Below are 13250 nucleotides of genomic sequence, written 5' to 3' on the forward strand. Positions count from 1 at the left end.
GAGTTATATCCGAAATTAATATCAATGTCGTGGCGTTTTTTAAGATATAAAGAGAAGATAAGAGATTATCAAATTTAATGACTTAAGTGACTAATTAGAAGATGAATTAATTGGAACCATAATCTAACCTCAGTTTAACAAACAATTATCTAATTAATTCACGTGCAAGAGGAAGACAGATTAATTAATTAAACTTAAAAAGCTGCAACTTACTATGTGCGATGATGGAGAGAATTGAAACCACCACCACCACCACCACCGACCACCGACCGGACAACCGCCAAAACGGTGGAAGCCACCAGATTGTTGTGGGGATGAGGAAACCGACATCTAATGGGGGGGGCCATGCAAGAAGCAGCCAACTTCCAACTTTTCTCTTCTTTATCTTCCATCCACAGAGAGAATTAAGATAGATATCTGTATATATCCACACAATCAATCATCCAAACCCTCTCCTTTTTGATCTCCCTTTGGATGCTTTTAGCAGATGACTAGGTGGGGGCTCATATTTGTGTTCTTTTGTATGTGTAATTTCAGTTCAGTACCATGCAAGTTTTTGTTTGTCAGTTCTTCATTTTCTTCTCATCCATGGCTTAATCACATCTCTTTATTTTATTTGGCTTTTAATGACTTTCTTAATTTGTAGAATGAAAACTTGGGAGAAGCCCTCCGAGTACGCTTTTAAGAGTTTATGTTACGAAATTGGATCGAATACAAATTACTATTATACCATCAATCACATATGTGAACATATAATTTTATGTGGAAAATCTAAATTGAAAAAAACTACGGGCAGAAAGAACAAAATATCACTAAGCAAATAATTATTAATACAAAAGTAATATTGTCAAGCAAATTTTATGTGACCTGGACATGTATTTATAGACTTAAAATCATTTATAGATATATACAGAAAATTAAAAGATAATTCATGAAAATATTCTTCCAGATAAGATAAATCTCAGTCAAAATTGAATTTGGCAGAAAGAACAAAATATCACTAAGCAAATAATTGTTAATACAAAAGTAATATTGTCACGCAAATTTTATGTGACTTGGACATGTATTTATAGACCTAAACTCATTTATAGATGTATATAGAAAATTAAAAAATAATTCATGAAAATATTTTTCTAGATGAGATAAATCTCAGTCAAAATTAAATTTGACAATATCCTAATCATAGTCAAATTTAAAGTCATAATTATAGTTAAATTAGGAATCCTGAATTTCGAATCACAATTATAATAGTTAAAAGACTTAAATTAGGAGGAGAGGTCATATAGAGTTTGAAGTGTGGTGTTTTGTGTAAGGTTTGGATTAATTATTAAATAAATATTTATTTTTGATTGATTTTTTAATTTTAGAATAATATTTTATTTCATCAAAACTTATTGTCACCTTTATAAGTTGGTTCAAATTAATAACAGAGTTATTGTCCGTCACTTTGAGTTGTTAAATGTTGATTTATACAACTCCACATGCATAGATAACTATTATAGTCGACTAGTTGATCTGAACATGTCGACTAAACTCAATAAAAGATCAAATTCATCTTTAGTAATGAACCTTAATATTTAGTTTTAGTTAATTTGAACTTAGTTTCAAATTGACTAGTTAGTCAACTATAATTGTTATTTGTACATGTGAAATTGTACAAGTCATTACTTAACGACCCAAAATGGTGGACAATAATGATGTTATAGATTCGAATAAACTAACAAAGGTGGTTGTGACTTTTGATAGAAATAAAAGATTGATCTAAAATTGAAAAAAAGGTCAAAAGTATTTATTTGATAATTAGTCCTTAAAAATTTTGGTGGTCGCTTGAAACGTCTAAGATAAAAAATAGGTGATGATATTATCGATATTAATGATTCGCTAAGAATTATTCATAATGACTTGGATAACCCTTTTGTGTAATGTGACTAACAAAATATTTTTACAAATTTAGAATAAAAAACAAACTGTAATCAAACCATCAAACATAAACATACAAATGAACACGAAAAAACCCAATATAGAAAAAATAATGGGCAAAAAGAATAAACTATCACTATGATAATATTGTTGTAATAATTTTAAAATATTAATTACTTATATTTATAAATTTATCACTATATATAAAAAAAGATTCATATAAATTTATAGTCCAATAGAAGATAGGCATTAAGAAGAGAAACATGTAATAATTATTTAAGGCAATATTATTGACCAACCACCTCTAATGATGTAACCAAAGGAAGAAATTCTTTGTTATTGTCCAAAAACATTGCCAAAGATGGAGTTCACTTGAGGCAATTATGTACAAATTTGGAAACAAGATTGCACCCACTCCCCTTTTTGATCAACTAATTGATGTTACTAATATGATTATAAATTAATTAATCTTTCAAGTTCGATCGATTTTTAATTATAAAAATACTATTTAGATATTTAAATTTAATATTTATGGTGACGCTTTATATTAATGTCTTATATTTCGTGTTATATTAATACAAATATATTAGATATGATACAGAATGTCAGTTAAAATGTTAAATTTAATATTTAAATAATATTTCCATTTTAATTAAGTTTTTTATTCTTATTTTTTCAATATTTTCTCTAGTATTAGGCAACCTACTAGACTTATTTTAATTTGGTGGGGGCAGTTTATCCACCATCAATAACCAATAGTGGCTATTAAAAAAAAAAAACAATAGTGAGTAAAATAAATTAATTGGAAAATTCTTCTCATTTGATATTTATATTATTTAATAGGTTTCTGGATTTAGATCCATCTCAACATTTAATTATGTGTAATATAAAAAGGTATATATGTTTTTAAAATGAATTATCACTAAATGAAGTTTTGGATTGTAAAAAAATGAGTTGATCTACTAGCATTATAGGGGTGTGCAAATGGTCTCAATCGAAATTCACTAATCAATTACACCAAATTGAGCAACAAAATTGAACTAAACAGAACTGGCCAATTAACCCGAAAAATCGAACTAACCAATAATCGAAAAAATTGAATCCAAATCGTATAAACTGAACCGAACCGATTAAACTGAAGAAATGCAAAAATAATTGAAGAAAATTAAAGTAACTGATAGAAAATACACCAAAAATAAAGAAAACGATGTGGTTTTAAAACACCAAAATTATATCATTTGAAAGTTCGGTTGGTTTGATTAATTTGATTATTCTAATAAAAAAACTGAACCAAAAATTGAAAATCAAACTTTTATATAAGAAAAATTAATCAAACCGAACTGATGCAAGAAAAAAATTTAACTGAACCAACAAATTTGGTCTGTTCAATTCAGGTAAATCAAACTTTTACTCTCCCTTAACTAATAACAAAACCTAGTCAAAGTAATCCAATTAGATTTATGGGCTTAAATTAGGAAGAGAATTTAATTTAAATAAAAAATTATAATTATTTGCCCCATTAATGACTTTTATACACTTATTCAAAAGGGGACGAAACGTAATAATTTTTATACACTTATTCAAAAGAGGACGGAGGGTCTAACCAGATCATGTGACTTTTTTCACATTGATTTAATCTGTCAATGTCTATTATTATCAGTTTCCTTAAAGAAAATAGTTACGTTACTTAGAATCGGATAATTTTATAATATTATTTTATTTTTAATATTAAATAATACATTATATTTAATATTTTGTACATATTTTGGGGGGCAGGTTCAACAATTTTTTGTCTTCCAACAGGTAAAAAGAGTGTCTCAGTCTCATATATATATATATAGAGAGAGAGAGAGAGAGAGAGAGAGTCTACCAGTTTCCAGTGAATTGGGAGCTGTTCATGATGTGAATCTTAGTAGGAAGCCAACAGAGGGCGGTTGTGATGTGGCTCCCCCCGCCCCCATGAAAATGACATAATTACAAACACCCATACAATTCTACAATATCTTCATAAAATATTAATTTTCAAAATATAAATATTTTTATATATTATATATAATTATTTAAAGAATAATTAAATTTTTTTATCATAAAATATTAACATTTTTAATAATAATACTTAGGGCGGTGAACGAGAAAATAATTTCTGATCTCTAAATATTTTTTTAAAAGAATAGTCGTGTATCTTTATTATGAAATGTTGACATTTACGTTAAAAACTTAATAATGTTTAGGGAGATTGAAAAAATGTTACCATGCATTGATTTCAAAACTGCAATTGAGGCTTCATTGACGACTACCTCCAGCATGTGATATTTATTATTTATATTTTAAGGAGAGTCTAATCTCGCTCGGTAGTTAGTTTGGATTTTTTTATTTCATTTCTGATTATGTTTTCTTTGTGATGCTCGGGATATGCCATAGCTAAAAATATAAACGTTTTGAGATTTTTTTCAATGAGTTCTTACTTATAGGAAAAAAAAAATCATCATATATGTAGTTTCTTTGAACTAAAATTCACTATTTAATGAATTTCGATACAAATGTTATTTGGATGTTTAAGTTTAATAATTGTGATAATATTCTATATTGATGTCTTATATTACGTGACATATCAATACAACAGATATAAAAGATATTAATATCAAATATTAATAAAAATTGGTGAAAAACATTAGCCTAACTCCATCATTCTTGCTAAAGCAAAGTGACCTAATTGGATATGTCAAATTGGGGCAAATCTTTGATTTCTACATGCTTCTAGGGTTCTCTCTTTTCCCCAACTACCTCTCTCTCTCTATATATATTTTTTTATTTGCATAATCCCTTCTTTAGTTATTAAATTAATATATAATATATGGTATGTGTCAATATTAATAAATTAAATTAAAATGATTAAGTGAGGAGGAGAGAGCTAGACTTTGACTTGTGGTGGGAGGCCAGTCCTTGTCATTGAAAAATTCTCTCTATTCTGTATTGTATATATGCATGCATCTTTAGGAAGAGTCCAACCATCCTTCTGGAAATCTCTTTGGATTCGAATCATCACTTGTTAATTCTTGTAAGTATAGTATAAGGTTTTTGTCTTTTGAGGAAAAGTTTGACGATTGAATTATAAAAGTTTGACAATTGAATTAGTAATTAAATTTCAAACGACGAGTGTAAGATGTTAGAGACAAGTGGATATTAAGGTTTTAGTCCTTTTTTATCTTTAGTATCTTTTTAAGTTTGTATAGTTCAAATCGGGACAGTGTGAGCGTAATTTTTGTCAAACTACTTCCTAGCTATAACATGATATGAGGATACGACTTTAGCTAATGTCTAATTCATACTCCTTGCCCCACTTCGCAACCAATGGCTTCACTTGGCCAATGAAAGAGAAGTACGATGAGGCGTGATTATTTGAGTAACGTTTGTTAAAATGAGTAAGATAACCTTATATTAAGATAAAGTTAGAATACTTTTTGAATTAAAATATGAAATGATCAAAGATAAGTTTGAAAAATATTCTAAAATTTTATCAAATTATTTGTTAAATTTTTTAGAATACGCTGCAGGACATGTGCGTCATTTTTTTTATCTATAAGGTCTAATATATGTTTATCTGAAGAGAGAAGATAAGCATATATATCTGAAAAATATCAAATAAGAAGTCATGTGATTTTTTTTTCAAGAGTCGTAAGAGAAATTCAACAAATACATTGAAAAGAACAAAAGTTTAGAATGTTTTTTATATTTTACATCTTTTGATCTATATCTTAATTAACAAATACTATTTTGATAGAAAAAAACATGTGTCACCCAAGGAGCAACATATCAAAATAAACATTATTGATGAAAACAAGACTCACTCATCCAATAGGCATTTAAGCATATTACTAACAATTAATATAAAAATAAGAATAAGAATATGATGAACAATCCCACATGATTGCCAAGTACTTTAACAAAAACACCAAGTGTGTGTAAGACTCCATGAGTAACTATATATAGATTTAATCAACAAGGTATGATCATGACATCAAATATGGGAAAACCTAACCAACTATATATATATATATATATATAGCCAAATGCCTTGCCCTTTTTTTATATTATTATGTGTTTTTCATTTAAATTTTTATTCTCTATTACTCTTAAACTCCCAATTACCTAAAGATTCATTTATTCCAACTTAAATATATCAGATCATCTTAAAGAGTTTTGAGATAACATTTCATCGCAATTGTTATAATAAGACCTAGCAAGAATTATTACTCTAGCTAGCCAGTTCATTTGAGAGCACGGTTACAATGTTTTTCACAATCGTTTTAACTTTTTTTAGACAGTTTTCACACAAATCCACTACCCTTCAAAATTCAATGGTTGGAGAAGATATTTGGTGGCCGCCCATATCTTGATTAATGTTTCTGCATGTGGCTTATGTGTGGACACCAAGAGATTAAAGAGATTCATATTGTTCATACATAGAGACTTAATTATATATATGATCGTACAGAGAGAGAGAGAGAGAGAGAGAGAGAGAAGTAAAGGGGTACAAGTACAGGCTTAATTACCTTATTCTAGGATTCCTCATGAGAGGCCATCTGGGTACGTACTGTCTTGTAAGTCTCCTAATGAGACACATTTTGGCTTTTCCTTTGCAGCAGGAAACTCGATCCGTCCATCGATGGATGGCTAATTAACAAATTTGGGCGGCAGAACAGCGAGTGGTTGATGGATGGATGAATTATATGCATGAAGAGAATGGGATTGGACTGAGAAATGAGGTCCAGCACCAGCAGCCAGCAGCAAGTGGGGCGATGTGCTGCAGTCATAAATGCAAAAAGTTGTTTGGGGAGACGAATGTGAGGGCCGGGGGGGTTTGATCAATTTGCTGATATATAGTTGCCAAAGGCTATTAAAAATGAGAGTGTTTGAGGACAAAGTTAGGATGCATCCAAAAGAGAGAGATAAGAGCTAGCTAGTGGAAATTAAATCTGAAAAAGATATGTTGATTGAGGCAATGAAGAAAGCATGGAAGCCATCACTATACATACTTGTATAGTAGCTGTCATGGAGCTAGAGATACATAGCGGTCACGGGCTTCTCTTGACTCTCAGCCTGCAGTCCCACACACACGTAAATGTACATATATATGTGTGTGTGTGTGTGTGAATAAATTGGTCAGGCATGCATATTATATGACAACTATATATATATATATATATATATATTAACAGGAAGGAATTGGTTCAAAGGCTCAACCCTCCAAGTCCTCCTGCTCCCGTGGCTTAGATGTATCATTTAGGGTTGGAATTGGAGGTTCAAACAGTAGGGCAGATCAATTTTAGCACAGTTGTAAAGAAGTAAACTTTGCAGAGGACAGGATTGATCGGAAGGCTCTCCAAATCCACAACAAATTGAAGGGGTTTATGGCCATCCTGTCCTCTACATGAGACGTCCCTTTCGCCTCTTAATCACCCTTTAATATTGCATACTTCTTCTCATGTAGGGCCTGCTATACGTAGATATTTCCAATTAATACGTCCTATCTCTCTCTCTCCATTTCGTCTTCCTCCCATTCAGAGGGATTGAGAGAGACCAAGACCATAGACTAAAACCTTGACTTTTTTTTTTTTTTTTTCCTTGGTACGACATTTTTAACCAATTGGATCTTTCCTACCCACAACTTGCTTTTATCTCAAAGTCTCTCAGGTGCGTGCGTGTATATATATACATATAAGAGGGCTAAAGAGAGAGCTATAAACATATATATGACTCTTCTCTTCTTGGATATAACGAGTCATTGCCAATGGTTTTATGGCAATTGCAGCAACCATGAGCCGACAAGGTGAGACCAGCAAGGATGATGATCATGATCCCCATGACCACGACCTCGTAATGCCCGGCTTCCGCTTCCACCCCACCGAGGAAGAGCTCATTGAGTTCTACCTCCGCCGTAAGGTCGAGGGCAAACGCTTCAATGTCGAACTCATCACTTTCCTCGATCTCTATCGCTACGATCCGTGGGAACTTCCCGGTAATTACCTTCTTTTCTATTCCTAATAAGCACGAGACTCAAAACAAATGAATTTTATATTGTTCTTCTTGATGAATAAAAATTATATAGCCGTCTGTATAGAGCCGTTTATGGAGAGTTATATAGACGATAAACTTACAAGTTGCTTGCTTTCAGCCTTGGCTGCCATTGGAGAGAAGGAATGGTTCTTCTATGTGCCTAGAGACCGGAAGTATAGGAACGGGGACAGGCCGAATCGGGTGACGACTTCTGGATATTGGAAGGCTACAGGAGCTGATAGAATGATCAGAACTGAGAGTTCGAGGTCGATTGGGCTGAAGAAGACCCTCGTTTTCTACTCCGGCAAGGCCCCCAGAGGCACCCGATCTAGCTGGATCATGAACGAGTACCGCTTGCCACGGCATGAAACAGAAAGATTGCAAAAGGTAGATAACCTTCATTGAGGTTTAGATCTGCAAATTCAACACAAGGAACCCATCAAAGAAATGTCGTAAAAAGATTAGGAACTTTAGTGTATTGGCTGCCATTGAATATATAGGATTGAGGTTAATTCCTGATTTTTACTCTAAACCTGGACACAGTTGATGAATTCAATTATATATTGGAACAAAGGAATCACTTCCCTCTTTGGTTTTCAGGCAGAAATTTCCCTCTGTCGTGTCTACAAGAGATCTGGCATTGAAGATCATTCGTCGCTCCCTCGCTCAGTAGGGACATGGGCATCAACATCAAGGGCCCAAGAGGCGGATAGAAGGCAACAAGCAGGTCCAAGCAATCATGCTGCCATGGAGACATTCCAAGCTTTTGATGAGGCTGAGAAAATGAGTGAAACCAGTGGGAGTAGCAGCACCGAATTAGCTCCAAGGCCAGTCAATCTTGGGCTTTCCAAGCATAGTTCTTATATAGGATCCTTATCTTCGTTGTCTTCTTCTCTCCCACCGGCTTCTTCAATGGAAGATCATGAAAGGGTTTTCGTTGATGATCTCCATGGGCTAATGAATTTCCAGCAAGTTTCAATCAATCATCATCATCAGTATAATCCCTCCGGCCAGTTCGCCACTTCCCAACCACAATCAGAGTCATCAGCTCCGGTGCATATGGAGCCCAGCTCACTTCAGGTTGCCGGCTTCTCCGACAGGCTCTGGGAGTGGAACTCCATCACAGAGGGAAACAAAGACTATACAAGCCAGTTCAAGTAATATCTATATATGAATTTCACAATACATACATAGATAAACTTTTCTAGGTAATATTACCGATGCTGATTCAATTACCCAGTTAATTTTTCTTTAATTACCCTAATAAAAACGTTAGCTTTTCATAATGGCTGATGTGGGTAATTTGTTTTTTGTTTAATTGTGGGTTAGGGTTCTGGTTTTGCTAACGATCAACCTGCTTAAACATTTCTTATAACTTTTTAGTCTCCAACTATTAAGATTTTATGCCCCAAAATCAAACTAAATATCAGTTTATATTGTTTATATCAGTTTATATTGTTGATTTCAATCTTCTTCGGCTTGGAAGAAACCTACTAGGGCACGAATGATGGAACTGATAGTCTGATACTGCTACTTTAAACTACCTTAATTTTAAGGACCTGATCATAGGCCTCTGTGGGGGCGCGCGTGTTTACTGTTACCCATGAGAGAATGATGATAATGGCATGATTGATGGAGAGGAGCATTGGACCCATCCCAGAAGCCAAAAATTCACAAGAACCGATTGTATCATTCCAGCTTTTCTTTTGTTGTTGTGGGGACTGACTTACCCATAAAAACCCAAAGCAAAAAACAAAAGTGTTATTCATCACCGCGTATATGTATATGTGCATGATACGATAAAGAGACCACAATGCTCACACCCACTGAGTTAGCGAAAATCTACTACCATCCAGTTCAGCATTGACAATTTGATTGCTTCGGCATATATTTATATATATATCCATCATCCAGTTCAGCATTGACAATTTCATTGCTTCGGCATATATTTATATATATCCATCATCCAGTTCAGCATTGGCAATTTGATTTCTTTGGCATGTGTGTGTGTGTGTGTGTCATCCTACACCACCAGCTTCTCTCTTTAACATTCTCCAGAAGCAGCTACATCCTCTTTGGGATTTGGCCTTGCTACTAGATGGGATCAGTAGCTCAAGGCTACTATAAATTGCTCAGAAAACCCTACATGAAGGTCCCTAAGTAGCAGGAGGTCATGATAGTCTCATCTGGGAGATAAAATAACAACATCATTATGAAGAAATCATCATCATCACCGCCAAAATAGTTTTAAAATTTTCTATATTAATCTCTACCTATCTTGTGCTTTTTAGATTGGCAATAGATAAACATTATGCCTTGATATTTTCTTTGTTCAGGAGTCTAGAAATAGACATGTACAACCGACTTCCAACATGTATAAATAGTGGAGGAAACTCGGCATTTAAGGTGTAATCGAAAATAGAGAAATAAGTGAGAGTGAGAATTAGAAAGTGAGAGTGTGTGACTGTGCTAAGGTTGTAAAGATAGCATCTTAATTTAATATTAACACGTCTTGTTTTTTGTGAAGTTCAATGTATTATAACTAATATAATCAGCTTAAATAATAAAGAGAAATACGGTTGATAGTTGAGGACCCAAAAACGTTCAAATTATAAAACTCAAGACCAAACACCCTCAAACCACCCAGCATCACTAGATTAGAGAAGATTGAAATTGAACTATAAGAATTATTTCTTGCTAAAAGCTACCCCCACTTCGACAACCATGATATTTGTAACACTACAAGTCTTCCTTCAAAAAATGTTGCTTAAATATGACACTTGAGTTCATGGGACCAAGTAATTTCGTGACATTCTTAGTGTTTATTGGGGCAAGATCTCATGCTCAATCTCAAAACTGGACAAGGCAACTAAATTGCATAGAATCCTTGTGAGCTGATAATGGACCTGTCTAACTAACTGCATTAGAACAGGCTCTTTCTGATGGACCCTGTCAGCTAGAAAACTAGTGCGTGACTGATTGTCTGTTCTTCAAGCTATTTCCTTCATCTTTTTCAAGTACTCTAAAGGACCAGCAAGAAATTAACAAAGACACACCTCAGAAAATGTTGATGGAACTGCCAGAGAAGCCAGCAAAGGTTCAGCTAACATTTATATAGAAGGATGAAGTTGCCAGAATTCTGATGCATAAACCAAAAGAAAAAAACAATTGGGACCCTACAGTTATTGGCAACTTAGATGACTCACCCTTAAAGGAGTCACTTTGCTGACTATACCTTCATCTTCAACTATAAAAAAGACAAAATGAGGTCCCACTAATTAATGAGAACAGAGATGCAGAACTCGGTGCAAAATTACCAAAAGGAAGCAAAGAAGGTGATGCAGCCAGTTAACAAATGGAAGGGATCAATAAATTAATGTCAGAGGTGAAAAGCAAGATGAAAAATCCCAAAACAACCAAAAGATGAATAATGCAGTCTAGTACATGAATACAATTCTATATACGTCTACAGCCAATCTCTAGTCAGAAGATAGGACAAAAGATAAAGCTCTTCTCCTGAAAGAGCTTTCAGTTCAAAAAATAATAATGCATACTACCTAGTATGCTGGCATAAGATAACTTTAGAGATAGATCTTGTTGAGTTATCATTGCATTCAGAACTGGAGGATCATTACAGTGACAATATCAATAATGGAGAGCATTACAGTGAACAATATCAATAATGGAGAGCAGAAGGAGGTCCCCAAAATCCAAGGAAGTACGAAAGCACGAGATGTTAGAGCATGGAATACGCAAAAACTAAAAGAACTCAATAATATTGTTCATTATGACTTGTGAGCAAATAAAACCCATTGTAAAAGACACAGCTAATTTGATTTTTATAATAGATTCTAGTCACCGCTCGCATCTAGGAAAGTTTTTGTTAAGTATAAATTTGTGAAGTAAAGAATATATTAACCAATAACCATTTTCAAATTCTACCAAAAAAAAAAGAAAGTAACATGGATTGTAGACTACCATGGTTCCGAAAGCTCGTGTAGTTTTTGCTGACTCGCCTGATGATCATAAGGACATAGATCGGAACAATGAATCTTGTACAATCAGTAAATCACATGGCTCAGCTGCAAAACTAGCATAGACCGCGAGATTTTACGTGAATTAGCTGGATTCACATGCCTGACAAACTTAAGGAGATATGTATACTCCGCAATAGATTAGAAATTTAGGCGGACTTGCAGAGCTTTAAATGTGAGAATCTCTGAGGCCATTTGGATGGATAGATTAATGATTTCTTCATTGTTAGAGACGAAACCGAAATGGCGAAATCAAATTAATGAATGAGGATGAAACCAAAGAAAAAATAGAGAACAAACTCACGGACGTGTTGATCGGCCTCTTGAGAATCTTCAAGAGCCACTAGAGTAGTGGATATATAGATTGATGATTTCTTCATTGTTAGAGACGGGAAGGGAAACAACAGTGAAATCAAATTGATTAACGAGCTAGGATGAAACTGAATTAGAAGAAATGGAGAACAAACTTACGGACGTACGTGTTGATCTTGCGAATCCTCGAGAGCGAACCATTAGAATGGATAGCTAGATTGATGGTTTCTTCATGACGAAATGGAAACAGTGAAATCAAATTGATTAACAAAAGGATGAAACCGAAGAATTAGGAATGGAGAACAAACCTACGGACGTGTTGATAATTGGCTTCACGCGAATCTTCGAGATCCATTAGAATGGATAGATTCATGATTTCTTCTTCATTGTTAGATGGAATGGAAACCGAAGAAGAAATGGAGAACAAAGTACTTACGGATGTGCATATCAACTTGTTGAGAATCTTCGAGTAGAGTCATTAGAATGGATAGATTGAAGATTTCTTTAGTGCTAGCTAGAGACAATACAAAAATAGTGAAATCAAATTGATCAACGAGGATATGAAACCCAAGAAGATGTTGGAAAATTTGAAATATTTGTATATTCACATATCCAAATTCGAAAAAAATACAAAAGATGCACTGTATACTAAATTATGAGGGTGTACTATATATATTGTTGCGAGACAGTTAATTGAAATTAATAATGTAGAATACTGTACAATTTACTATTTTAATTATTAATATATATGAAATGAGCTTACTTTATTATATATTATAAAATTATTATATATATATATAATTGAGGGAGTAAGAAAGCCTCTCACGGTTTCTCTCTTACTAGCCGCCTCCCCCTCCATCTTCTTCTTTCTTTTTCGTCTTCCTCTATAAATAGAGGATTTCTTCCATTGAAAAAATGATGAGAGAA

At 33.4% G+C, this 13250-nt stretch overlaps 1 protein-coding gene across 1 annotated transcript; it reads left to right on the forward strand.

Annotated features, from left to right (window-relative positions):
- Nucleotides 1-7592: 7592 nt before the first annotated feature.
- LOC127809497 (NAC domain-containing protein 35-like) lies at nucleotides 7593-9420 on the forward strand. The gene is made up of 3 exons (XM_052348331.1): nucleotides 7593-7939; nucleotides 8096-8364; nucleotides 8578-9420. The coding sequence occupies exons 1-3, from the start codon at nucleotides 7720-7722 to the stop codon at nucleotides 9136-9138; spliced, it is 1050 nt and encodes a 349-aa protein (XP_052204291.1). The 5' UTR covers nucleotides 7593-7719; the 3' UTR covers nucleotides 9139-9420.
- The last annotated feature ends 3830 nt before the right edge of the window (nucleotides 9421-13250 follow it).

Source organism: Diospyros lotus, chromosome 9 (genome assembly GCF_014633365.1).
Source record: "Diospyros lotus cultivar Yz01 chromosome 9, ASM1463336v1, whole genome shotgun sequence".
NCBI classification, from domain to species: domain Eukaryota; kingdom Viridiplantae; phylum Streptophyta; class Magnoliopsida; order Ericales; family Ebenaceae; genus Diospyros; species Diospyros lotus.